The sequence below is a fragment of the Paramormyrops kingsleyae genome, chromosome 4 (genome assembly GCF_048594095.1).
Source record: "Paramormyrops kingsleyae isolate MSU_618 chromosome 4, PKINGS_0.4, whole genome shotgun sequence".
Lineage (NCBI taxonomy): Eukaryota > Metazoa > Chordata > Actinopteri > Osteoglossiformes > Mormyridae > Paramormyrops > Paramormyrops kingsleyae.
In genome coordinates, this window is record NC_132800.1 from 47,464,854 (window position 1) to 47,492,769 (window position 27,916).

Below are 27,916 nucleotides of genomic sequence, written 5' to 3' on the forward strand. Positions count from 1 at the left end.
ATATCACCTTTAACTGCAATCATGAATTAAAATTATTCTTTTCTTTGCCAAGATGTACTGAGACCAGGGGGTATTCCACGAATCTTAATTTCCTAAACTTAAACCTAAGCCAAAAGTGAGAACTGTCCAATAGGAGGAGAGGTAAGTGACATTCCTATTGGACAACCCTTACAGTTGGCTTAAATTATCTGGCTTTGAGGAATATCCCCCTAGTTTATAAAAAAGTCACAGTACAAATGATTCACATCAGCTTCTTTATTCTGTTTTTGATTTTATAAATAGAAACTGTGATTAATTCAAGCAACATGATTTATAATTTTTCTATTAATTATGTATTTTTTCTATTCAGTGAACTGACCACAAATGGCAGGATTATAATTTATGTGTCAGAGCAAAGAAGCTGGTTTGGAAATGAGGGCTTTAAACGTAGCTGGGCCAGACAGAGATCTGTGGTTATGGAGACATGACCTTTCAGGACAAAGGAGATGAGAAATTTACTTTGAGTCCAAGTAAGGACTTCAGCCAAGACTCAAAGGCATCTTGGCCAGTGCCATTAATGCTGAGGAGGGACTTTGTGCTGTCCCCACCACGGACGTGTAGAAACATCTCCAGTGTAGGTCAGTCTCTGCAAATTTTTATTTTCTCCTCTTCTGACTTGACTGCTTTGATTCTGCTTTAACAAGCCTCATTTATCAAGCTGGTTGACCCTCAAAAGCGAACATGACTCCATCAGGTGTGAAACTGAGCTTGATCACAACTGGATGTTCGGAGACGTTTCTGGTAGCTTTGCAGTTATATGTGATTTTCCCAAACCAGCCAAATGATTTTTGCAGCTGTGTGTCAGACTTGTGACAGTAAAAGGAGACTTGCACATCTGTAATTTCAAGCTCACAAACTGGCATCTTTATTTATGCTCATTGTAGTGTAACCCTCACATTTAACTTTCAAGGGTCTGAGATTCCCTGTGAGGGTGGAGATCAGTAACAGTGAAGATCCCCCATTCATACTGTAAATCAGTGTTATTCTGTTCTTTCACTTTAAAACTAATTACAAAACAGTGTATCACATCACAAACACGGTGAGATGCACTGAGGAAATTCACAGGAAGAGAGGTGAATGCAGAGTGGCAGTGGGATTCACACCCCAAACATACATTGAATGGGGATGGGATTCAAACCCGAAACACACATTGAGTGGGTGTGGGATTCAAGCCCACTGCGCTGCCCAGAGAATATTCATGCTACATGAAAAATAGACATTATATTATTGCATATTCCAAATTTTGGTAACATTGCCATGTTTTTAGTTATTTATAAACACATACATAAAGCATTATAATGCATCCATAAGGAATTATAAATATGGCTATGAACATTGATAAAAGGCATGATACATTATAGCCATGTTTATTATGAATGCATTATTTATTATGAATGTGTCAATTAGTAAAAACATGGCCTTAAGTTAAACGTTAGCGCTGGGGCAATAACCAATTTATAAAAATTTGCTTGCAAACAGCTTCCTTCGGGGCCTCAGTCAGACTGCCACACTTCCAAAGGCGCTATGGTATGTGTTTACACTGCCGGTCTGTTACAATGCAGGTGTGTCTATTAGGTTAAACTGGGAGTTTTAACCAGGAGGTTTTGGGTAATGGGTTACCGCGCAGGTTATGGCTTACTTACTAACTTACCTTCTTATTTACGTGTGTTATCAATAATCCCAGCCCTATTAAATTTAGCATTATATTCATGTATTATACAAAAGTGGCAAAGTAGATTGAATGTATGTTTCAATATACAAATATACAATATACAAATATACATTTCATGTATATTTAAAGCGACAAGCAGTTAAAAAAAAACAAACATAATTATTACTCAGCCTGGTTTTTATCACACAGCTGGTTCCTCCATCTTCTCAGTAATGCTGCTGTCCTCAGAATGGCCAGAGGTAGCATTACTAATCAGGGGATGTTCAGATGGTCCCTGATCAGGTCGATTTTCAATTGCTAATTCCGCAGTCGTTTGATCAAAACTGCAGCCCCCACCGCAGCCCCCACAGTCACCACGATGCCCACGATCAGCCCAATCACCAGCATGTTTCCTCCTGAAGACGCCCCTGCAGAAAGCAGAGAGATCAGTAAGTGTCCAGACACATTTTCACACAGACAATCGATCCTCAGTCAGTGTAAAATCTCACTGAAGCAGCCAGTAGAGCCGCATCACCGAGCCAACAGCCCGACCAAGAGCAGCTTTCCGTCTGACCACTTTCTCTGTTACGGACCCCCCTCAGGGGTACAACAGCAGGCCCCCTGGGGCTCAGTTCCACACCCTTTAGCACCCTGGCCGCTGGGTCCCAAACAGCCAGTCTAACATAGTATCACTCATGAAATGCTAAATGCTAATAGCACAGGAAGGCCAGGCTGTGAGGAGTGTGTATCTGCTGTGACCTGTGGGCACTGGGGGTCGCTGCATCGGCAGCATGACCCTCTGACAGCTTCACCCCCTGCTGCTGTGAGGAATTGCTCACTCTACACAGCCCTGCTCCCATTCTGAAGACTGACGTAGGAATCACACTGGGGCAGAAGCATGTTTATCATGCAGAGTATAAACTCACCTGGATGATCTTCTCTCTCTCTGTATGGCCTGCAAACAGGATCTGATCCGGGAGGGAAAAGAGAAACTAATCAGCAGATCCTGTGTGAATTCTGACTGTTTATTCCTGTTTGAACCAAACCCTGTCATACAGCCATGATCTCTGAACACTAGCTATGTGTTTGTATGCTGCTCACATGTACTTTATGGAGCCTGTAACATCCCATTATATTCAAATGATGAGGACACATCACCTAAATGATAGAAATTCCCTACGATTTATTAATGCAGTAAGTAATATGAACTTCATGTCTAGTACAGATGTCAATGAAGTCACCCATTACTTCAATACAGTGGTTAGTCAGATTTTAAATGAAATGGCTCCTTTGAAAAATACACTAGTAGTAAAAGCCACCAGACACTCCCCATGGTTTAATGATCACACACGCTCTTGCAAACATGAGTGCCGCAGATTGGAGCAGAAATGGAAATCCACAGGCTTAGAAGTGTTCAAGTTGGCATGATCCAACAGCCTGCAACAATACAAGCAAGCCCTTCATAGGGCATGTTCAGCCTATTATTATAACCTCAATAATTACAATAGAAAAAACCCTCACTACCTTTTTAGAACAATAGCTCATCTAACAGATAAGGCTGAACCTCTGATACCGAGTAATTTCATTAGGCAACATATTATGAACTACTTTAATGATAAAATTACAAACATTACACTTCAAACACATTCAAATGGCTCACAATTCACTTCAATGAAAACAGAACGTGAAAACGCCCTGAATGATTTTAAATTAATTCATGAACAAGAGCTAAAATTATTATAATTAAGATCAAACCAACCACTGGACCCAATCCCCACTAAGCTTCTAAAGAATCTTTGGGAGTTCTGGCAAGACCTATAACTGCCATACTGAATGCATCCCTGTTATCAAGTGATGTTCCTGACCAACTGAAAGTAGCAGTAATCAGGCCACTACTGAAGAAGCCAAGTTTGGATCCACAGGAGCTCAGCAATTACAGACCTATCTCGAACGTACCATTATTGTTAAAAGTTCTGGAGAAGACAGTTGATGCTCAACTTCATTCATACTTGCAGAGACACAACATACTGGATAGAAATCCTGGGACCAGTCTGGCTTTTGTCCAGGATGCAGCACTGAAACTGCCTTGACTAAAGTTGTAAATGACATAACAATGGCAACTGATGCTGACAGCGCGACTGTGCTAATGCTTCTGGACCTTAGTGCAGCTTTTGACACAGTTGATCATTTTACCCTGTTACATACATACAATTACATTATCAATATGTCAGATAGTGTCAGATACTTGTACTCCATCGTCAATGTCACCGGTCAAATATGGAGTATCACAGGGGTCAGTGCTTGGTCCTCTATTGTTTTCCCTCTACATGCTGCCATTAGGAAACATAATGAGAAAATATAATGTTAGCTATCATTCCTATGCAGAAGACACCCAAATATACATTTCGGTTATGCCTAACGACACCACATCTATTGTCACTTTAGCTAATTGCTTTAACGAAGTCAATACCTGGATGGCTGAAAACGTTTTATCACTGAATGCTCAGAAAACCTAGGTTCTATTGTTTGGTAGCAGGTCAGCAAATAGGAATTTTATAATCTCCGCACTGCACTAAAAAGGGCTGAACTTTTCCCTCAGCAGCTCAGCCCATGACCTAGGTGTCGTCTTAGATACAAGCCTCTCATTCAAATCACATGTAAATGCAGTATCGAAGGCATGCTTCCTACAGCTATGCTACTTCGCCAAACTGCGACAATTTCTTACTATTCAAGACACAGGTTAGACTACTGTAATGATCTGTTATCTGGGAGCATACACTGCACACTAAATGCCTTGCAGCATATTCAAAATGCAGCTGCTCGAATTGTCACCAGAAGCAGGAAGTTTGAACACATAATCCCTGTTCTTAGTTCACTGCTTTGGCTTCCTGTTAGGTTTAGAGCTGACTTCAAAGTTCTCCTACTTACATATATGGCACTTAAAGGTCTAGCTCCTGCCTACCTGACAGAATTACTTCAAGTTTACAAGCCGCATCGTCCACTCAGGTCACAGAATGCAAGTTTCCTTGTCATTCTACATATAAATAAAGTGAGAGTGGACGGTAAAGCATTCTGCTATTGGGTCCCCATATTGTGGAATGGTTTACCAGTCTATGATCGGGATGCCGATTCAGTCTAAGTCACTAAATATCAACTGAAGACCCATTACTTCAGTTTAGCTTACTGTACCTGAAACCTACCACATCATAACTATGGTTGCTGGTATTCACAATGTATTCAAGATGGCGGCGCGAGTGTAGCTCGCAGCGACCACTCAGGGTCCAAAATGGTGCTTTTTTGTGCTATTTTGTTAATGTGCGCGGCTCCGAACTCACATGGGCACCGGAACAAACGGTGTTCATGTTCAACAACTGCTGAAGTACAGGAATAACCCAAAAACTGACCTGCAGGATGAACTTCGGCAAACGCTCCGCGTCCTCGGGTTGCTACAGAAACCAGGCCTCCAGCCCTCGGCCTCGCCTGATGCCTGCGGCCGGGAGAGAGCCCATCGGAAGAGGTGCATGAAGAAACAGAAGCGCGGCAAGCGAGCGGGGGTCCGTGCCAAGTTAAAAGCTAATCCCAGCCGGCCGGCACTGCTTCAAATGTTTGTTCCCTGGATAATAAATTGGACTGCATCAGACTTCAACGGACTACCCAGCGTGAATTCAGAGATTGCTGTGTCTTTGTTTTCACGGAGACATGGCTCAGCGACAGAGTTCCGGACGCCGCCATTCAGCTCGCCGGGCTAACCGCATTTCTTGCTTACAGAAGCACAGCACTGTGCGGTACGTCTTGCGGTGGTGGTTTGTGTGTTTATATCAACACGGAATGCTGCAAGAACTCTGTTTTACTGTCCAGCTTCTGCTAACCACTGGTGGAGTTAGTGACTGTTAGATGTAGACCTTTTTATTTACCACGGGAATTCACCACTGTGTTCATTGTTGGAGTGTATATTCCCCCGAGTGCTAATGCTAAACAGGCGCTTTGTGAGATGTACACGGCTATCAGTGGATTACAGAAGACAGACCCGGATGGACTGTTTATTATCACCGGAGATTTCAACCACGCAAATCTCAAGACAGTTCTCCCAAAATTCCATCAGTATGTGGACTTTGCAACGAGAGGGGAGAACGCGCTGGATCTTGTTTACACAAACATTCCCGGCGCGTACCACGCGGAGCCACGCCCCCACCTCGGATACTCAGACCACATCTCTGTTATGCTAATTCAAACATGCAGAATGCTCATCAGACGCTCTAAACCGGTTCTGAAGCAGGTGAGAACCTGGCCTGCAGGAGCCATCTCTGCTCTTCATGACTGTTTTGAGCACACTGACTGGCACATGTTTAGGGAGGCTGCATCCAATGGCAACAGCATCAACTTGGAGGAGTACACATCATCAATGACTAGCTACATCAGCAAGTGCATCGATGACATCACTATCTCCAAGATCATCACCGCGAGGACAAACCAGAAGCCGTGGATGACTGCGGAGGTGCGTGAACTGCTGAAGACCTGTGATTCTGCACAGCAAACGTGCCAGTGTTAAATTAACACTGTATGGTGTCTATATGTGACCACACCATTCAGTGTTACCTTTAACACTTTTCAGTGTGCAGTGAGTGTTGTTTTTACAGTGTTAATATTTATTAACTCTTATAGTGTTCAATTACAACCTAGAGTGTTAGGACAACGTGTCTCCACCTCTTCCCAAATTGCAAGCCCATATGGGTGGCACACAAGTACAAAATGGGTGGCCCATATCTGCCCTATTTTAATGTGCACTCATTTGAACTCATTTGGGCATTCAGCTATTGTGTTTTACTAACCCACCATAATAAGAAAGACTTAGACCAATATAGCCATTTTTCTTTTTATGCAAGTTTTATTTCAGTTCAGCTCATAATAATCAAAAAACTGTGCTGAGAATTCTCTGTGGTATGAAAGTGCGTGAAATGTATAGCACCAAACACAGATTATGAAGCTAGACTCTGTTAGACTGCATCACATAATTATTTAGAAGGGCTGAAGGAGCGTATTTTCGCTGAAGCAGATATAATAGGTGGTGGTCTCATTGGTTTTGGACCACAACTTGCGATAGAACAAATCAAATCACTTTGCTCATTTAATATTAAGATTTTCATTAAGCTTAATTTTTAGAAACCCACCACAATCGAGGCTGGTATGGCACTGATATTAGTCTTTACCACATTTCATTATCTGTATTTTTGAGTTGCCTGTTGTATGTTAATTGATGTGGGCAGTGTAGTTCTTCTCTGCATCCCTGACGTAATCTCAATTGTAAAGATACAAATGATCTTCCTGGAAAAAGCAGACTTATAAAAGAAACAAAATGATTGGCTTTCCATAGCATTTTCCTCCCCACCTGCTCCTTGGCTGGAACGGAAGAGCCATTTCGGTGGTTTTTGTTCTCTTGCCTTATTCATCACAATCGCGGTGGATTAAAAAAAAAGATCTATTAAGTCAAAAACAGTACTGTGTTATGCTATGCAAAAATACATCCAGCACCATTGGTCTACAGGAGAGTGGGTGGTACCAGGAGCTGCACGGAAAAGGGTATCACAACTGTCCTGACACTTTTCCACATATGTTAATCATCCAAAGGCAGGACTGGCAGTCAAACACACTATACATTCACCAATCTGGTGATACGTTCTGTACATCTCCAAGAATTTTTCCTGTGACGCAACAACAACACGCTCCCAGCTCTCTAATCTTCAAGATTTGTCAGAACCAAGTCAACAAAACTTTAATACAAAACAAAAAAAAAGCTGTAAGGTCCTTTTTGGTCAGAGTCTTTCTCATGATGGTGGGTAAATCTGGGATGGCTCTTCAGATCCTCATGATGTCTTGTTCGCATATTAAAATGGGGCAGATATGTGGAGGTGGAGACTCTTTGACAACACTCTAGCTTGTAAATTGAACACTATAAGAGTTAATAAATATTAACACTTTAAAAACAACGCTCACTGCACACTGAAAAGTGTTGAAGGTAACACTGAATGGTGCGGTCACATATAGACACCATGCAGTGTTAATTTAACACTGGCACATTTGCTGTGTGCCTTTAAAGCAGGAGACAAGGCGGCCCTAAGAACAGTGAGGGCCAAACTGTCTCGGACCATCAGAGAAGCGAAACGCGCCCACGGGCAGGAAATCCACAGTCACTTCAGGGACAGCGGTGACACACGGCGCATGTGGCAAGGTATCCAGGCCATCACCAACTACAAGAAAACAACACCTGTCTGTGATGGTGATGCCGCCCTACCAGATATGCTGAATGACTTCTACGCACGGTTCGACGCACAGAACGACGTAGCGGCAAATAAATTCTCCCCCTCTCCCAACGACCAGGTGATATGTCTGACCACGGCTGACGTGAGGAAAACTCTTTGCAGAGTTAACCCACGGAAGGCTGCGGGGCCAGATAACATCCCGGGGAGAGTGCTCAGAGAATGTGCAGACCAGTTAGCAGATGTATTCACTGACATCTTCAACATGTCTCTGAGCGCCGCCCTGGTCCCCACGTGCTTCAAGACCACCACCATTGTTCCTGTGCCGAAGAAGTCTCCAGTGTCCTGCTTCAACGACTACCGTCCCGTAGCACTCACACCTATAATCATGAAATGCTTTGAGAGGCTCGTCATGAAGCATGTTAAAACCCTGCTGCCACCTACTCTGGATCCTCTACAGTTCGCCTATCGTCCCAACCGCTCCACGGATGATGCCATCGCAATCACCCTTCACCTGGCACTCATCCACCTCGACAAAAAGGACACATATGTTCGAATGCTGTTCATAGACTTCAGTTCAGCATTCAACACAATCATTCCTCAGCACCTGACAGAAAAGCTAAGCCTGTTGGACCTGAACATCTCCCTCTGTAACTGGATCCTGGACTTCTTGACAAATAGACCTCAGACAGTCTGGATCAGGAACAGCATCTCCAGCACCACTACACTGAGCACTGGGACCCATCAGGGCTGTGTGCAGCAATGTACAGTTCAAACCACATCATCAAGTTCGCCAATGACACAACCGTGGTGGGTCTCATCAGCAAGAACGACGAGTCAGCATACAGGGAGGAGGTGAAACAGCTAACGGACTGGTGTAAAGTCAACAACCTGTCTCTGAATGTGGACAAAACAAAAGAGATGACTGAACATCGACGGATCTTCTGTGGAGATCATCAAGAGCATCAAATTCCTGGCGGAGAACCTCTCCTCGTCCCTCAACACCAGCTCCATAGCCAAGAAAGCCCAACAGCGTCTCTACTTTCTGCGGAGGCTGAGGAAAACCCATTTGCCACCACCCATCCTCACCACTTTCTACAAGGGGACGATCGAGAGCATCCTGAGCAGCTGTATCACTGTCTGGTATGGGAATTGCACTGTAACAGACCGCAAGACCCTACAACGGATAGTGAGAACGGCTGAGAAGATCATTGGCGTCTCTCTCCCCTCCATAACCGACATTCATCAAACACACTGCATCCGCAAAGCCACCAGCATTGTGGATGACCCCACACATCCCTCACACAAACTCTTCACCCTCCTGCCATCTGGTAAGAGGTACCGAACCAATCGGGTCCTCACTACCAGACTCTGCAACAGCTTCTTCCCGCAAGCCATCAGGCTTCTAAAGCCACAGAGACTGGACTGAGACACACACACACACTGTTGCACTTGTGTCGTGTTTGTTTACCTGCTGTTTTTGCACATGTCTGTCCGTGCACTTTACCTTACATACGTGCAATTTACTTTTTTTTTGTATTGTCCTAGTCCTTTTATGTAGCACTTTACTTTAGATATGTGCAATTTACGTTTTTTTGCATTGTCCCAGTCCTTTTATGTAGCACCATGGTCCCGGGAACGTTATTTCATTTCACTTTGTACTGTACCACGTATATTGCTGAAATGACAATAAAAGCAACCTTGATCCTTGGTGCTGCTGTTCATGTCATTTTTATCTACTATGCTTGTCCATTTATGTGTCAGCACATGCTCTGACCATCCATGCTCTCTGTCTTCCCACATGTCCGGGTGCTGCCCGGGGTGGGCACCATCTGAGCTGGAATCCTGGTTCAGTCCCAACGAGGGGTGACATCGCAAATGGGCCATACGAACTGTACCATCATGGGTGCAGCATTCAATGCCACCCTTCACAGGCCAATGTGGATAATGGACTCATTGATGGACTTTGTCTTGATACTTAATCGCAGCTTATACCTCCCTTTTAGCAAGCAAGTCCACTCTTTTCTGTTCTCAGTAATATTAGTGCCCAGGGGGGGTTGGGCAGCCAGTTGACCTTGGACCCCCAGAGTTTTTTTTCCTCCATACTTGGCAGTTTTTGGTTCCTCTCCTCCATTGTTATCTGGCTTTCTTTATATAATTTCTTTCCTCTTTTTCCCATTCTGTATTACTCTCTCTAATGTTGTTTAATGTATCACAACACATCCATGTAAAGCACTTTGGGACAACTGTTGTGAAAGGCGCTATATACAAATGAATTGAATTGAATTGTATAGAATATTCATATCACTTAATAAACAGGCATACTGTGCCATTGGAACTGATATGTCACATACATACGTCACACACTGTAAAATAAATTGTAATTTTACAGAAAATAACCGTCATTTTTTACAGTAGTTTCTCTTTTTTGAAAGTTGTCTGCAAAGCTCTGTAAAATTACAGAAATTATCCCTGAATTAATAAACCAACCTTTATTTTACGCATAACGCCAGTAATGAAAAATTACACGTATTTCACATTTTTAAAAGAAAAAAGTAATTCATAATTGAAAGATTTATGACCATACTAAAAATTAAGCATCTTTCTTTGTAATTTTGAGGTAAATCCTATTAGTTTTACATTACTTTGACATTTAACTTCTAAGTCCAATGTTTTTTTTTAAATGACTTATCTTTTGCATATTGTGGGTGTGTCTATGTAAAACGTATAGGTTGCTATTCTTTAAATTCACTAAAGAAAGGTATTACATAATATTGGCATAAAAAGCCAACTTTCCTCATGTTTGTTGCACCCCACCTGTCTGGTCTCTTCCCCACTAGGGGTGCCCGCCCCGCACTTTGAGAGGCAAGGAGCTATTGTAGTAAACATTATGAATCTGGCTGGCACAGCATTTGACAGAAAAATAGGGAGTATTTCAATGGCTGATCTATGTAGTTAAGTGTAATCCATATGGCATTCAGTGTTTCCCCTACACTGTAAAAAAAAATCTTGTAAAAAAAATTAAAAATTAAAATAAACTATTAAGAAATATTCCTTGGAATTGTAGAAAACTGAATTTACAGTATTTTCCTTGAGACTTGAAGGAAGAGTCCGTTAACTTAACGGAAAATGTGCTGGTAATTTTCTGCCAGTACATTTTCTGTTTTTTGATGGATTTTTTTTACAGTGTAGAACTGCCCTTTTAATCAATGTATTTGATCATAATAATCTTAAGAAAAGCTGAAAAAGTATTTATTTCTTGAACTTTTGGAATTGCTCTTTTAATTAAGGTATTTGATCATAATAATATTAAGAAAAACTGTAAAATAACAGTGTTTTTATGCAAAAGAATGAAGGACATTTTTTGTAAATTTAATGTTTTTGCACTTAATTTGAAATAAAACATTTTACTGTAATTTTACAGTTTTTGTTTGGCAGCCGCTGCTGCAGGTCATTTTACCGTTTTTTTACGAGATTTTTTTTTTACAGTGCAGCTACATTGTTGTCATGGACATTAAACCATTTTAAACCTGCACAGACGTGCAGAACATGTACCAGCCTTGTTTGTATTAAATAAATCTCTGGGGGCTGTCTCTTAATCACTTCGCTTCTGACCACCTGCAGACAGAAGTTATTCTGTCCTCAATGTGTGTGTCTGTACACAAATCGACAGATACTGTAGCGAACAAGCTTCAGAGAAAGTCAGAAGCTAGAGTAAAGTTGAATGATCTTTACTGTTGTCTTCATTTTCATGAACAATTTGCAAAACTGAAATTCAGAAAAAACATAGGACTAATTACTGATTGCTATTTAGAAAACATATATACGATAATGTAAATAATAGCTATGAAATTATAAACGTACTAATATTATACTCAAAGGTAGTATAAATAACTGTAAATAACTTGTAGCTAATGTAAACAGATGTCGATTAACATCAGCAACATTTCTGTGTAAATAAACAAAGTATTTTAATATAACACACCAAGCACGTTTTATGAACCGCTGCGTAATAGTAGAATCGAATACACTGGTATACAGTGATTTTGGTGCCAACGATGTCTGAACGGTTTTATATTAAGTTTATGGTGCTGATTAAGAATATGACTTCGGTTTTGCCAGCTTGGCTCTAGTTTCTGACATATTTAATAGTTAATTAATTAACACAATACATTTGAAAAGCATTCAGAATTGCAAGAATATTTTCATTTTAGTTACAACTACTAAGTAAACAGTCTAACATCATACAAAAAAGAAATGTTAAATATCTAACAGTGACAGGAAAAAGTTATGTATGATTTGATTAAACAATGCAATATTAATTAGTTATTAATTGTTATTAATGTCAGTGCTTCAAAAAAAAAAGTACTGTGGCTGGTTGAAAAAGACGACTAATGTCTATGAAGCGCGATGCGACATTTGTAAAAAAGTCATCAAACTGGCAACAATGGGCTCTAAAGCCATCAACTCACATATCAGGGGAGAGAAACACAAGTGACATTCACACTGTGGTGAGCAATTTGCTGGGACACAGTTAGTGCTTGTAGGAAATTGTGGCCTACATACCCTTCACAACTCATTCAAGACTGGTTTTGAAGTGTGGATGGTGGAGAAAGCACTACATTTTCTTTTCCACTCTGCACCAGCCAGAAGAGAGGACTTCACAGCTGGAACATCATCCTCAAGATTCCCTCTACCTTTCTGTGGCCATCAGTGACTCGAAAATTTGCCAGCTGTTGAACGAGCCTTGGAAGTCTGGCCCTCTATTGTGAAATATGTGGACTTGGTAAAGTCAAAATAAGTGAAAAACCCAGGGACATCTTCTTTTGACTGCATTTGTGAAACCCGAAATGATCCCCTTCTTCTGGCCAAACTACATTTTTTCATGGCCCTATCACGAGCATTTCAACCATTTCTGGCTAAATACCAGACAGGTGTTCCCATGATGCCCTTCCTTTGGAAGGACTTGGCAGATTTGATCTGGGTAAATATTCACCACCACAGTAACAACAGCAATTAATGAACATGCAAACATACACATGTGAATGTGAAGCTATTGCATTTGTTATCACACACGTCACATTGCGGGAATGCATTATTTCCATGGATGCCCAGTATCTCAAAAACTAGAATTCAGCAAAAGTAATGTGATTTATTAATTTAGCACCCTCAAAATACCCTAAATCCATTCAAAAAACCTTGGCAACTGAATTTTTTTTTTGTAGACCTGTGTTATATACAGACACTCCTCTACTTACGAATGATATACGTTCCGAACGGCCGTTCATAATTTGAAGTTTTCGTAAGTCGTTATTCAACATCATTTTTAGGGTATACGCAAGTACAAACAACTAAGATGCTGCGAGTATCACGGCAGGAGTAGCGGCCAGAAGTCGTACTAGGTGGAATTGGTGCGCAGAAAAAAAAAATTGATGTTGTGGACAGGAAACGGGAGCCCAATGAACATAATTTGGACTTACTGTCCTCTTCGTTCGTATGCCTGAAAGTTCGTAAGTTGAAATTTCGGAAGTAGAGGAGCGTCTGTATATGAATTCGACTCACAAGCGATCACTTTCCAAGGCACAACCAGCAAGAAGAAAGATATGAAGCAGGAGCTACTGGCTAAACGCATGGCCCGTTAAAACAAAGAAAAATTCCTGATCAAACTCTCTGAACTATGACCCAGCAATGTCATGCGACTAAATAAGCCTATCCGAACAATAGCTGAAATTAGCCAAAAAATACCAAATTACTCTGAAACACCAGTAGGGGGAGGAAAAGCACTACAAATAAAGCACGTTCTCATAGAACATGATAGAAGTAGCAGAGTCAGCTTGAGCCTGTAACTCAGAGCTCAGGCAGTGAGTGTGAGATGCAGGGTAGCAGCAGAGAGCTGGGGGCCGGGGGATAAAGGCGGCCTGCAGAGAGTCCCTACTGCTCTCAGCTTCTGGGTCACGGTTCTGTTCATGCGGGTCGGGGGGCAGACTGAGGCTCGTAGGAGGCTCTGCCCCACAGAGACGGGTCTCGGGGGGTTTAAGGGGGAAGGGGAATCGGCAGAAGGGTCACTTACCTGTAACATTAAGGCGAATCCGCTGCTGAACCTCATCACTGACTAGACACTTATACTCCCCTCTATCCTCTTCTTTCACAGGATAAATGACCAGAGAGAAGTTGTTCTGTTGGATGGATCCAAGTCGAGTTCGGTTCACATAATGACCAGTTTCACACCAGCTGCCATTTTTAAACCAGCAGACAGGTTTGCCTCCGAACTGCCACAGAACATCAACCTCCTTTGTGTCTGTATCTGCTGGTCCATCACAGGGCAGTGTGACAGTGTCTCCGATATTAGCATCAATATCTGATTAACAGACAGGGTAAAGTCATTATAAGGTTATTATATTAATAACTTTAAGCTTCAGTTTCCGCACTGATTGGTCCATTTACTGTACATGTGACTCTCTACTAATCACATATCACAGCTTGACTTTATCTTAAATAACATCATACAGCTGTAAGAGTAAACAAGCAGCTGACATATAATTATCAAAGTAGAGAAGCACTGACATATACAGCTAATTTCACACAGGTTCAGTGTGAGGCTCTTACTCACCTAAGGTTCCCTTTGAAACATCACAGAGACAGTGACCAAGGCACAGAAGCAGCAGAAGCTTGAACATCATCCTGCAGTTAGAGAAGATCGAGATGAAAGAGGTCAGGATTCACACGTATGAAGGACGTTAATAAAAATACAAACTCAGCCCGGCCGTCTGCAGTCTGCATCCTCAGGGTCAGGCGCTCTAACATTTAAACAATGATAAAATAACACTGTGACCATCTGCAGTGTCAGTCATACAGGTTAAAGAAAACCCCTCCAGTTTAGTAGATTACCTTGGCTAACTAACACTGACAAATATACATTATAACCTGATTAAGTCTTTGATCATTGACTAGTAGAAAAATCTGTTCTTAGAAGCTAATAAACCACTATAAGCTATAGATATTAAAAATGAACAGATCATGTTACATTGCTGTGTGCTGCAGTTATGCTTTGCTGAGTGACAGGACAGAATGAAAAGCAGCACAAACACAGAATTAACAGCCAACCCAGCAAAGACTCAGGCCCGGCTGGTGTGAGACCGGACCTGCAGCTGAGGCCGTAACATACTGGGTCATTTCCCAAAACCCTCAGCCTCTCTCTGGACTGGATCTGATATGGTGAGGTTGTGGTCAACACCTACAGTATCTGCAATTACTGTATCCTAAGGGTGCAATGATACACAAAAACCATGGTTCAGTGCCATTTTGGCAGAGAAAGGAAAATAGAATTTATTTTGAGATTATTCATTATTAAATCTGCAAACACCATAAGGCAACGTGTCTGTAAAACAGAACATAAGAGATATTTATTTGAACATGGAAACAATGTATTAGATAGATCAATCAATCAATCAAAAATTTGATATTATAATAAACTAAATCCTGCTTAAACCCTGTGTTCTCTTCTATTGAGTATGGTCGCATATCTGTAGCAATAAACACCCCTATAGCCATAGTTAATTTTTTAGCCCCATCTGGTTTTCTTGGAAAAAGCACTTTAGATGCCATGAAGAGACTAACTTGCAGAGGCTGTGTCTGCCTTGCTCTGGTCGTACACACACTCGGATGATGCAGTCTCAAATGAATTAGCATGTTGTATCGGTTTCAAGCAATATATTCAAATTCGGTATAGCAAAGCCTGCAGCCAGTCTTGATTTTACAAGCTCTCTCTCTGTTCAGTGCTGGAGTAATTTATTAGGAATTCAAAATGTTTCCAAACTACTGATTTAAATTACATAGGAGGGTTGAGCTCTCTAGCACTATGAATCAATGAATGAAAGTTACATTTATGCAGCATTTTTCAAAACACCCAAAGCGCTTTACAGAAGCAATGGGGAGCCACTTCAACCACCACCACTGTCTATCACCCACCACTGGCAGCAATTCTGCACCAGTACTCTCACCACACAGTAGCTAAAGTGGTGAAGGGGCAGGAGACAATACATTAGATATAGGGGATTATTAGGAGCCCAGATCTGATAGGGCCACAATGGGCAGTTTTAGGCAGGACATCAGGGTACCACCCCTACTCTTTCAAAGGATTCCCAGGGATCTTTTATGACCTCACAGTCAGAGCCTCGGTTTTATGTCTCATCCAAAGGACGGCACCATTTTTACAGCATCACTGCCCTGGGATTCACACAGACCACAGGCTCGGCTAACCTGTTGGCCACAACAACACCTCTTCCAGCCGCAACCCAGCAGTAGTCATAACCAAATCACTCCTACAATTAGCATCAGTATTTTGAAATGTTATATTTCTGGGATTTTCTTAGATCATTCATGAATAAAATATTTCCTGTACAGAAAAGGAGATTCAACATTAATTTTCTTTCGCCTTCAATATCACTGCATGATAAAACATAATGTCCTGTTTATTCATTAGAGACACAAAAGCTCCACATTTATTTAAAAACTCTGGGTATGTATATAAATCTCCTTTATCGTTAATTAACTGTATTACAAACAAAATATTATTTTTAACCTAATTATCATAACATAAGTTTACTTCTATGTCTAACATACTTATTATTCCATATCAAACATTTGTGCAGAGAAAAGTTCATAAATCATAAGCCCGGACAATAATGCTTGTTTATGGAAATTAGCTTGACTGGCATAATTACATTTAAGAATATATTTTATTTCCCCAAGTTCATGAAAAATAAGGTTTGGAACAAAAAATACATTTTGTCTTTTGTATACTTTATTTTATATTTGTATATTAATTTTTAAAATAATATTGGACAGCCCAAAGTCAGTCAGATGCAATCCCCTTTCAGCAGAGTTACGTAGTACTTTTGTATTGAAATAATGATGCCTGCTCCTCCAAAAACAAAATTAAATAGCTCATAAACATTGTTGATCTTGGGACATCCAATACCCATGCAGAGTGTCACGCCCACAGGGGCGGACCCAGCAGGGGGCAGTCACCCAAAGACCAATTAACCACAATACTTAAGGGCAAAACCGATCGCTGGTCACTTGCGAAGTATTGAGCTCATGATCGGCCATACCAAGCACTTATCTGTCTTCCGTCTCCCTTTGTTCCCGCTACCTGCCTGTTCTCCTCGTGTTAAACCCTTAACTCCTGTTCCTTACCTCCTCAGCCCAGCTCCCGTCCTTGAACCTTCCGTCTTGCTGAGCCCGGCTTCCCTTGTTGACCAGCCCTCCTGTTCCCCCGTCCCGTGTACGTGTATCGGACTGACCCATCGGATTTCGACTCTAGCTTCTGGACCTCGACTACTCTCCCGGCTCGCCGTTATTGGACTCGTCTGCCCGGTCGCCTCCCCCTGGGCTCCCCGGGGAGCGGACCTCATCCCCCCTTCCCTTGTAGAGCTGACAGCTCCCCGTGCTTGTCCTCCGCTGCGTGTAGTAAAGCACGTTTTTCCCCGCATTTCTGGATCCTGCCTTTTCTGCCTCTCCGAGCGTGACACAGAGTAGATTAATCTTGATAGACCTTCAGTTTCTGATAGCAATACGTGACCTCTCATAATAATCATATTTCTTTTTTTTCAATCTATTATGGTGTTGAAATGTAACTTTTCTTTTTGGCAAATTTTAATACCTAAATATCAAATGGCATCTTTCACTGGGATACCATGTGGTTTTTTTTTACTGAAAAAAGTTACTTTGAATGACTTCAGCTGAATCATGGGCAGTGATTCCACACAGCTAGAATGAATATTCTGAAAATGAAACTATTTAAGTTGATACATTCACCTTGTGTTCTAAAAACAGAACTTAGTTGAGTTAATCTAGCTACTTTTTCTCATGTTTAATTAAACCAACTGAATTGGTTGAGAGAAGGTGAGAGCGCCCCTAGTGGCCCCTGGTGGCCTTATTCCATTTAAATCACAACTTGGGATAGAAGAAATCAAATCATTTTGCTCTTTTAATATTCAGACTTTTACTATGCTTAGTTTTTAGAAGCCCACCGTTATCGAGGATGGAATGTCACGGATATTAGTCTCGACCACATTTTGTAGTTAGTTGTCCTTCAGGGTTTTATGGCTTGTGCTGAGTCATTTGCTGTATACTATTTACCCTTAGCACTATAGTACTGTTCGTAGGTGTGTATCTCCAAAGGAAGGATGGTCTTTAATGTAATCAGGGTTAACATGATTCGGTTTTGATATAGTCTTCTAGTGGGACAGATTTAAACTGGGAGGAGAAAAAAGCACCTGTTTATAGGACAGCATAACTAGTTCTGTTTCTTTTCCATGTCTTTCATTTGACACCCCATGAATCATGAATTCACCTTGGGAACCTGGGTAGGCTTCTGAAACACTCTGCAACAAAGTGCACCAGAGTCTTTGCTGGACAACGGTGGGGAAAGGACGTTAAGAAGCTTCCCATGCAAAATGGCGGACTGGATGCAAGACTTTAGGACACGGTGAAAACGTTCTACAGCTCCGTTTGCCAGGCGATACACTGAGGTACGTATGTGCTGTATGTCATGGTCCTTCAGGAACGTGGCGCATTCCGCAGACAAAACCTGAAGACCATTATCAGACACTATTGCACGGGGGTTACCGAATCTACTAAAGACTGATGTTAAGAATAATTACATTCCCAGCGGTAACAGAGGCCATGAATGCTACCTCAGGCCACTTGCTGTAAGTGTCAGGGCAAACCATCAATCTCAAGCCGCAGTTCCGAATGGGCCAACCACATCGATACCTAGCATGTCCCATGGCTCTACAGGAATCTGCATGGGTTGGAGTGGTGCAGCAGAGGAAGCATTAGTTTTACCTGAAGACTGGAACAATTGCCAACAATTCATCTGGCAAGGTATAAAAGAGTCTCGGACCTTCGGTCCCTAGGCAATGTGGAAGGAGTACACGTTTCCAAACATCGGGCCATTCCTCCGGAGACGTCACAATAACCACCAAGTAGTTCTGGAACATTTTCAGTCATCTGTTGAAAGGCAGGGTTGGCTCGCCAGGAAATAGCAAAAATGGACTTGGAAATGGAGTCACAGCACCCATCATCTCTCACTAGTGGGTAACGACCTCGTTGCCAATTTTGTTGTATCGAGCAGAACAGTAATAACACGACTTGAACACAGTTAACTAGCTATATTGAAGACTGCGTAACAGTGACAACGTCTGTCGTGGTCACATTTCTCCCCTATCCTCTACCCCATTTCCTAGCAACATCGCATTCCAGAACTATTACTGCCACCTACTGGCATATGCATAGAACACAACACAAACTCTTGCCCAGCATACAAAATCCCACCAAGACCCATTTCTGTGGTTATAGCTGGCACTAAACTATTCTATATTTGGGGTTTTTATACTCTTGTCCTATTCATCACCAAGATGGTGGATTAAAAAAAAAGTCTGTTTCAACAAAGGATAGAATGATATGCAAATATACATTCAGCAGTATTGGTTTACAGGGAAGTGGGCAGTTCCAAAAGCTGCACAGCAAGAGAGCCACAGATCTCGTAACACCTGTTGGCATATATGACGCCAAGTCTGACAATCAAAATAGCCTTATATCAGCAAACACACCATCAACAGGGGGAGCATTTCACAAACAGCCACAGTTATTCAATTTTTTTTTTTAATCATAAATAGAGGACATCCTGTAAGATCACTATTTGGCAGAATCCTCTTCATGACGATGGGTGAAACAACAGCTGCTGTTAGATTATATACCTAATTAAAGTTGAAGGAAAGTGATTCATTCGAGTCTCCGCCTGGGTTACATAAGAACATAAGAAATTTACAAACGAGAGGGGGCCATTCGGCCCATCAAGCTCGTTTGGGGAGAAATTAACTAATAGCTCAGAGTTGTTAAAATCTTATCTAGCTCTGATTTAAAGGAACTCAGGGTTTTAGTTTCCGCTACACTAGCAGGAAGACTATTCCATACTCTAACTACACGCTGTGTGAAGAAGTTCTTCCTCAAATTTGTTTTAAAATGTTCTCCCGCTAATTTCCACTTATGGCCACAAGTTCTAGTATTTAAACTAATATTGAAATCGTCATTTGGCTGAACAGCATTCAGACCTGTTAGAATCTTATATACCTGGATCATGTCCCCCCTTAGTCTCCTTTGCTTGAAGCTAAACAGATTCAGCTCAGCTAACCTCTCATCATAAGACATTCCTCTAAGACCAGGAATCATTCTCGTAGCCCTCAATTGCACCTTTTCTAAGGCAGCAATGTCCTTCTTAAGGTATGATGACCAAACCTGCACACAATATTCTAGGTGGGGTCTTACCAAGGAATTATATAAATGTAACATCACCTCCCTTGACTTAAACTCCACACACCTAGAGATATAACGCAACATTCTATTGGCCTTTTTTATTGCTTCCCCACACTGGTGAGAGTGGGACATGGAAGCATCAACATACACACCGAGGTCTTTCTCGTAATCAGCTACCTTTATTTCAGTGGAACCCATAAATTATCTGTACTTCATATTTCTGCTCCCTGCATAGATTACCATACATTTATCTGTGTTAAATTTCATTTGCCAAGTATCAGCCCAGTCGCTAATTAAATCCAGATCCCGTTGTAGCCTCTCTGCTGCTAGATCAGTATCTGCTACACCACCCACCTTGGTGTTGCCTGCAAATTTCACCAGTTTACTGTATGTATTGGTATCAATATCATTAATGTAAATTAGGAACAATAGTGGTCCTAAAATTGAACCCTGCGGTACCCCACTATGAACGCAGGCCCACTGTGACATTGTGCCTCTAATAACTACTCGCTGCTTCCTGTCAGTTAACCAGTTTTCGATCCAAGTAGATTCGTTAAACAGGATCTACCTCTCCTAAATCCATATTGGCTATCCCTCAGAATGTTATTTGCATCCAGGTAATCTACCATTTTCACTTGGATTATAGCTTCCATTATTTTCCCAGTAATGCTAGTTAAACTGATTGGCCTATAGTTTGCTGGATTACTTCTATCCCCTTTTTTGAATATGGGTGTTATATTAGCATGCTTCCAATCTGAAGGTACCACACCAGCAGATAACGATTTCTGGAATATTAAAGTTAAAGATTGGCTAATAATATCCCTCATCTCTTTTAAAACTATAGGTAAGATGCCATCAGGGCCCTGCGATTTATTTATTTTGAGTTTAGCTAGGCTTAGTACCACATCAGCCTCAGTTATACATATATTGGTCATAGATGACGCTGAATTCGTACTAATTGGTGGTAAGTTACTTGTGTTATCTACTGTAAACACCCGTGAAAAATAATCATTAAACTCATTTACTATATCAATTTCATTTTCAATTATAAGGCCCTTACTATCCTGCAAATTAGTGATTTCAGCTTTTAGAGCTCTTTTGGAGTTAAAATATTGGAAGAAACTTTTATTGTCATCCTTAGCCTCCAGTGCAATTTTTCTTTCTACATCCCTCTTGGACAATCTAATGTTATTTTTTAATTCTACCTGTAGACTTAGATACTCCTGCTTAATTTTGAAATCATTAGTTATTTTCCAGTTGTGGAACAGAGCCCTTTTCCATCCATCCATCCATCATCTGCCGCTTGTCCGGGGTTCGGGTCGCGGGGGTAGCAGCTTCAGTAGAGGCACCCAGACCTCCCTCTCCCCAGCTAACCCCACCAGCTCCTCGGGGGGGACACCAAGGCGTTCCCAGGCCAGCCGAGAGATATAATCCCTCCAGCGAGTCCTGGGCCTGCCCCGGGGCCTCCTCCCTGTAGGACATGCACGGAAAACCTCTCCGGGTAGCCGCCCAGGAGGCATCCGCACCAGATGTCCAAACCACCTCAACTGGCTCCTTTCGACGTGAAGAAGCAGCGGTTCTACTCTGAGGCCCTCCCGGATATCTGAACTTCTCACCCTATCCCTAAGGGAGAGCCCAGACACCCTGCGGAGAAACCTCATTTCGGCCGCTTGTATTCGCGATCTCGTTCTTTCGGTCATTACCCATAGCTCATGACCATAGGTGAGGGTAGGAACGAAGATGGACCAATAGATCGAGAGCTTGGCTTTTTGGCTCAGTTCTTTCTTAGCCACGACGGACCGGTTAAGCGCCTGCAGAACTGCAGACGCCGCTCCGATCCGTCTATCCAGCTCCCGATCTCGCCTACCCTCACTCGTGAACAAGACCCCGAGATACTTAAACTCCTCCACTTGAGGCAGTACGTCTTCCCCAACCCAAAGAGGGCAAACCACCCGTTTCCGGCTGAGAACCATGGTCTCGGACTTGGAGGTGCTAATCCTCATCCCTGCCGCTTCACACTCGGCTGCGAACCGCCCCAGTGCCTGCTGGAGATCCCCAGCAGATGAAGCCAGCAGGACGACATCGTCTGCAAAAAGCAGCGAGGCAATCCTGAGGTCACCAAACTGGACACCCTCGACGCCTTGGCTGCGCCTAGAAATCCTGTCCATAAATATGATAAACAGTACCGATGACAAAGGGCAGCCCTGGCGGAGCCCAACACGCACCTGGAACACGTCCGACTTATTGCCGGCAATGCGGACCAAGCTTCTGCTCCGTTCGTACAGGGACCGGATCGCCCACAACAGTGGACCCCGGACCCCATACTCTCGAAGCACCCCCCACAGAGCACCTCGGGGAACCCGGTCGTAAGCCTTTTCCAAATCCACAAAACACATGTAGACTGGATAGTAGGGTGCATCAAACCCCCCAAGTGAAAAATATTTTCATGGCTATATAAAAAAAAAATTCTATCTGTACTAAAAATACACTGTGCAAAATAATTTGAAATTTGGATAAGTTCTACCGGGTCCACAACAGCCATGAAATTCTGAAATAACGGCAATAATTCATACTTTGGAATAGTTATACTGCAAGCATTAATGATTTCATGTTTTAGTATTTAAAGTGGTTAATAGTGGATATCGATGGCACCGGGGAAAAACCGCGTATCCAACAATTTGTCAATTTTACAGGGGAACGTTTTTTCTAAATGGTGGAAGTAAAACGTGACCTAGATTTGAGAGCCCTTGTGAACATACTGAAAATACTGGTGCTAAAATCTGAGCCTCGTCCATGTTCACAAGCTACTCACTTCCAAATCACAGCACAGACTGATGTCCCTTACGCGAAAATTGCATGATATGAAATGGATGTGGTTTTGTTTAGTTGCTTTAGTTTCGTTCCCGCCCATTTTTCACTTACGCGGATTGCGCCATACTATAGTGCACTTACGCGGTTTTTCCCAGGTGCCATCGATATATCAGTCTTCTTGATGTTCACTATCAGTTCTTAAGATAGACATACTATTATACTTGCCCAGAAGTATATTGCTATTATATTGCTGCTGGAAGTATTGCTCTGTAACAGTAGGCCTATGCCCTATACACCTGTACCAACTATATCAGACATGTATCACAATAATTTAATAATTTAATTTGTGCATTTAAAATATATTTGTGAACTTCTGAAGTACCTTCGTTTTTCTTGCGTTTATCATTATTTTTCATATTTTAAATCTAGATGTGGACCCGGTAGATGTTAATCAAAATTAACGAAATTTTGCCCCAATTATTTTTTCATCCGGTAGAACATATTTATTATACAGCCAAAAACATTTTGAAAATCAATGGGGGTTTGATGCACCCTACTGGATAGGCAAACTCCCAGGCCCCCTCCAGTACCCTTGCAAGGGTATAAAGCTGGTCCAGCGTTCCACGACCAGGACGAAAACCGCATTGTTCCTCCTGAATCCGAGATTCGACTATCGATCTTACCCTCCTCTCCAGTACCCCGGAATAGACTTTCCCAGGGAGGCTGAGAAGTGTGATCCCCCTGTAGTTGGAACACACCCTCCGGTCCCCTTTCTTAAATAAGGGGACCACCACCCCGGTCTGCCAATCCAGCGGCACTGTCCCTGACCTCCACGCACTGTTGAGAAGGCGTGTCAGCCACGACAGCCCCACAACATCTAGAGCCTTCAGGTACTCCGGGCGGATCTCGTCCACCCTCGGGGCCCGGCCACCACGGAGTTGTTTAACCACCCCGGCCACCTCAGCCTCAGTGATGGGCAAGCCCCCCCCAGCACCCTCGGGCTCTGTGCCCTCAGATGTCTCAAAGGCAGTATGCGTAGATGTATCTGAGGCAGGGTTGAGGAGGTCCTCAAAGTATTCCTTCCACCTCCGGATGATGTCCCCAGGTGAGGTCAACAGCCCCCCCCCCACTATAAATAGTAGGAACCAGGAGCTGCTTCCCCCTCCTGATACTCCGTATGGTTTGCCAGAAACTTTTTGAGGCAGACCGAAAGTCACTTTCCATGGCCTCACCGAACTCCTCCCACGCCCGGGTTTTTGCTTCTGCGACCACCCGAGCCACGTACCCGTCAGCTGCCTCCGGAGACCCCCGGGCTAATAATTCCCGGTAAGCCTCCTTCTTCAGCTTCACGGCCCCCCTCACCTCTGGTGTTCACCATCGGGTACGGGGGTTACCGCCACGACAGGCACCGACCACCCTGCAGCCACAGCTCCGTACGGCCGCTTCCACAATGGCGGTCCGGAACAGTGTACATTCAGACTCGATGTCCCCTACCTCCCCCGGCATGCAGTCGGAATTCTGCCGGAGGCACGAGTTAAAGCTCCAGCGAACAGGAGCCTCTGCCAGACGTTCCCAGCAGACCCTCACTATGCGCTTAGGCCTACCAGGTCTGACCGGCTTCCTCCCCCGCCACCTGAGCCAACTCATCACCAGGTGGTGATCAGTTGACAGCTCTGCCCCTCTCTTTACCCGAGTGTCCAAGACGGAGGGCCGCAGATCAGTTGATACAATTATAAAATCGATCATCGACCTGTAGCCCCGGGCATGTTCGTACCATGTCCACTTATGGACACCCTCATGCTCGAACATGGTGTTCGTTATGGACAAACCATGCATTGCACAGAAGTCCAATAACAGAACACCACTCGGATTCAGATCAGGGAGGCCGTTCCTCCCAATCACCCCCTTCCAGGTCACACTGTCATTGCCCACGTGAGCGTTGAAGTCCCCCAGCAAAACGATGGAATCCCCCCGCGGCACGCCAAATAGCATACCGCTAAGGGAATCCAAGAAGGCCGGGTACTCCGAACTGACATTCGGCGCATAAGCGCAGATGACAGTCAGAGACCTATCCCTGACCCGAAGGCGCAGGGAAACAGCCCTCTCGTTCACCGGGGTAAACTCCGGTGTTAATGCACCGAGCTGTGGGGCCACCAATAGCCCCACCCCAGCCCGGCGTCGCTCACCCGCCGCAACTCCAGAGTAAAAGAGCATCCAGCCCCTCTCCAGGAGATTGGTTCCAGAACCCAAGCTATGCGTTGAGGTGAGCCCGACTATATCTAGTCGATACCTCTCAACCTCACGCACAAGCTCAGGCTCCTTCCCCACCAGAGAGGTGACATTCCATGTCCCGAAAGCCAGTTTTGTCAGCCGGGGATCGGACCGCCAGGGCCTCCCTTGGCCGCCACCCGATCCACAATGCACCGAACCCCTGACATTCCCCTTGTGGGTGGTGGGCCCACCTGGGGACAGTCCCGCGTGCCTCTTTCGGGCTGTGCCCGGCCGGGCCCCACGGGCCAAGGCCCGGCCACCAGGCGCTCGCCAACGGGCCCCTCCCCCAGGCCTGGCTCCAGGGTGGGGCCCCGGTGACCCTAGTCCGGGCGAGGGAAACGGGACTTTGTTTTTATACTTTTTCATGGGGTTCTTTTCCTCCTGACTTTATTCTTAATTTCCTTAGCAAACCACCTTGGTTGTCATTTCCTAGATTTAGATTTAGTCCTCTTGCACTTGCAACAATGTGCTTTTAAAAAATTCCCATGCCTCTTCAACTGTTTTGCTATTTAACTCTATCCAGTTTACAGTTTCTAGTTTCAGTCTCATACCATTAACGTTAGCCTTCCTAACATTGTATACTTTTAATTTCAACTTTGCTCTTCGGACACTAAAATTAACCTTGAATTTAACCATGTTATGATCACTACCGTCCAAAGGTTCTAAAACCTCTAATTTTCCAATCCTATCCTGGTTATTAGAGAAAACAAGATCAAGAAGGACTTCTCCCCTGGTAGGGGTATTAACAAACTGTGATGGGTTGGCCCCCCGTCCTGGGGTGTTCCCGGCCTCGTGCCTGTAGCTTCTGGGATAGACTCCAGACCCCCCGCGACCGAGAAGGATAAGCGGGTTGGAAAATAGATGGATGGAAAGTGATTCAGTTGGTTTAATTAGACATGAGAAAATGAGTGAGATTCAACGATGCTCTGATATCAAAATACAAAGTATCATTCTAGTTGTGTACCTACTGTTCCTGAGTCAATTAAGTTCAAAGAATGATGTATAAAAACTAATACATGTATATTGTATCAATATAATTTATTTAAGTAACACAAACAAGTAACTTGAATCCTTCTTTCATTGCAAAAAGTCCCTTGATCCATCCTTCAAGGCAAACAATTCACTTTATTTTTTACTTTTTTTTTACATTTTAATAACTGGAATCCACACAGGACAACCACACTGCATTCAGGGTTAAACCTGGTATAGAGGAAAATGCACCAGAAACAATCCAATGCTCTCTTAACTTATTCTTTGTCTTCTAGCAAAAAGACTGTATTCTCTGCCAGCTGACTATTTAAGCGCTTTATCATTTATTGGAATGTCTTTGATAAAACCCTGTTCAATATGCAGAGTCAGTGCTTGCATAAGCAATAATAGGAGATATGGTGCAGCAGTGCTAATTGAAAGCCCTAACCCTAACCCCCAACTCTAAAACCTAACCCCCAAAAAACCCCTAAAACCCTTACCTTAACCCTAACCCTAACCCCTAGAACCTAACCCTAATCCCAAGACAGTGGAACTGCACATGCACAGAAAGGCTCGATAGCACGTCTCGATAGGTAGCTCAACTCGTCAGAACACCGACAATCATGCTAGGCTAAAGAACTCCTCCAACAAAGTTCCTCTGTTTGCCACAAACACCCAGTCTATAGTTAACAGGATAGACGAGCTGAGGCTGAGGATTTCTTTGCAAAAGTTGAACAGTTGCGCTTCAGTTTTCACAGACCGTTTTACTTACCGAGGGAATTCACTGCGGTGTTTCTTACCGCCGTTTGTATCCCCCCTCAGGCTAATGTTAAGCTAGCACTTGATAAGCTGCATGATGCTACAAACGGACTGCAATACACCCACCCAGACGTCGTATTTATCATTGCGGGAGACTTTAATCACACCAACCTGAAAACCGTGCTACCCGGATTCTACGAGTTTGTTGTTTTTCCAACCAGAGGAAATAACACACTGGATCATGTATACTGTAAAATAGCAAATGCTTACAAAGAGACCCCCTCCCCCCACATCGGTCAGTCTGATCTCATCTCTTTGTTACTGACCCCCGCATACAAACCCCTCATTACCAGAACAAAGCCCACTGTACAGACCATCAGAGTCTAGCCGGAAGGAGCCATTGACATACCAGACTAGAGGACTGTTTTGATGAAACAGACTGGGATTTGTTCAAACTGGAATCCACACAGGACACCCACACTGCATGGACACTGTTACCACTTTCAAGGTCATAGGCACTTTCCCCAAATGCAAACCATGGATGAACAGAGAAGTCCAAAAGCTGCTGAAGTCACGTGATGAGGCTTTCCGCACCGAGAAGTTAACTCAACAGCCAGGTCCAACCTGAGAAGAGGCATCAGAGAGGTGAAGTGCTCCTACAAAGACAAAATCAAAGAGCACTTCAACAACAACTCTGACCCCCGGTGCATGTGGCAGGGAATCAAGTCCATTACTGACTACAAAAGCACCAACACCTGTCCAACCAGCGCAGTGGCCTCATCCCTCCCAGACAATCTGAACCAGTTCTTCGCACAGTTTGACATGGATACCAACCACCATC

The 27,916-nt window shown here is 43.3% G+C and overlaps 1 protein-coding gene across 4 annotated transcripts; it reads right to left on the reverse strand.

Annotated features, from left to right (window-relative positions):
- Nucleotides 1–877: 877 nt before the first annotated feature.
- On the reverse strand, nt 878–27,504 carry LOC111832826 (uncharacterized). Of its 4 annotated transcripts, none has more exons than XM_023790536.2 (5): nt 27,426–27,504; nt 14,555–14,625; nt 14,015–14,302; nt 2,617–2,658; nt 878–2,118 (listed from the first exon to the last, which is right to left on the reverse strand). In XM_023790536.2, exons 2-5 carry the CDS (start codon nt 14,622–14,624, stop codon nt 2,009–2,011), a joined length of 510 nt encoding a protein of 169 aa, XP_023646304.2. In that variant the 5' UTR covers nt 14,625; nt 27,426–27,504; the 3' UTR covers nt 878–2,008. The 4 variants fall into 4 exon arrangements, with proteins under 4 accessions (XP_023646304.2, XP_023646302.2, XP_023646303.2 ...); XM_023790534.2 differs by lacking the exon at nt 27,426–27,504 and adding an exon at nt 27,247–27,325; XM_023790535.2 differs by lacking the exon at nt 27,426–27,504 and adding an exon at nt 27,089–27,221.
- Between the last annotated feature and the right edge of the window lie 412 nt (nt 27,505–27,916).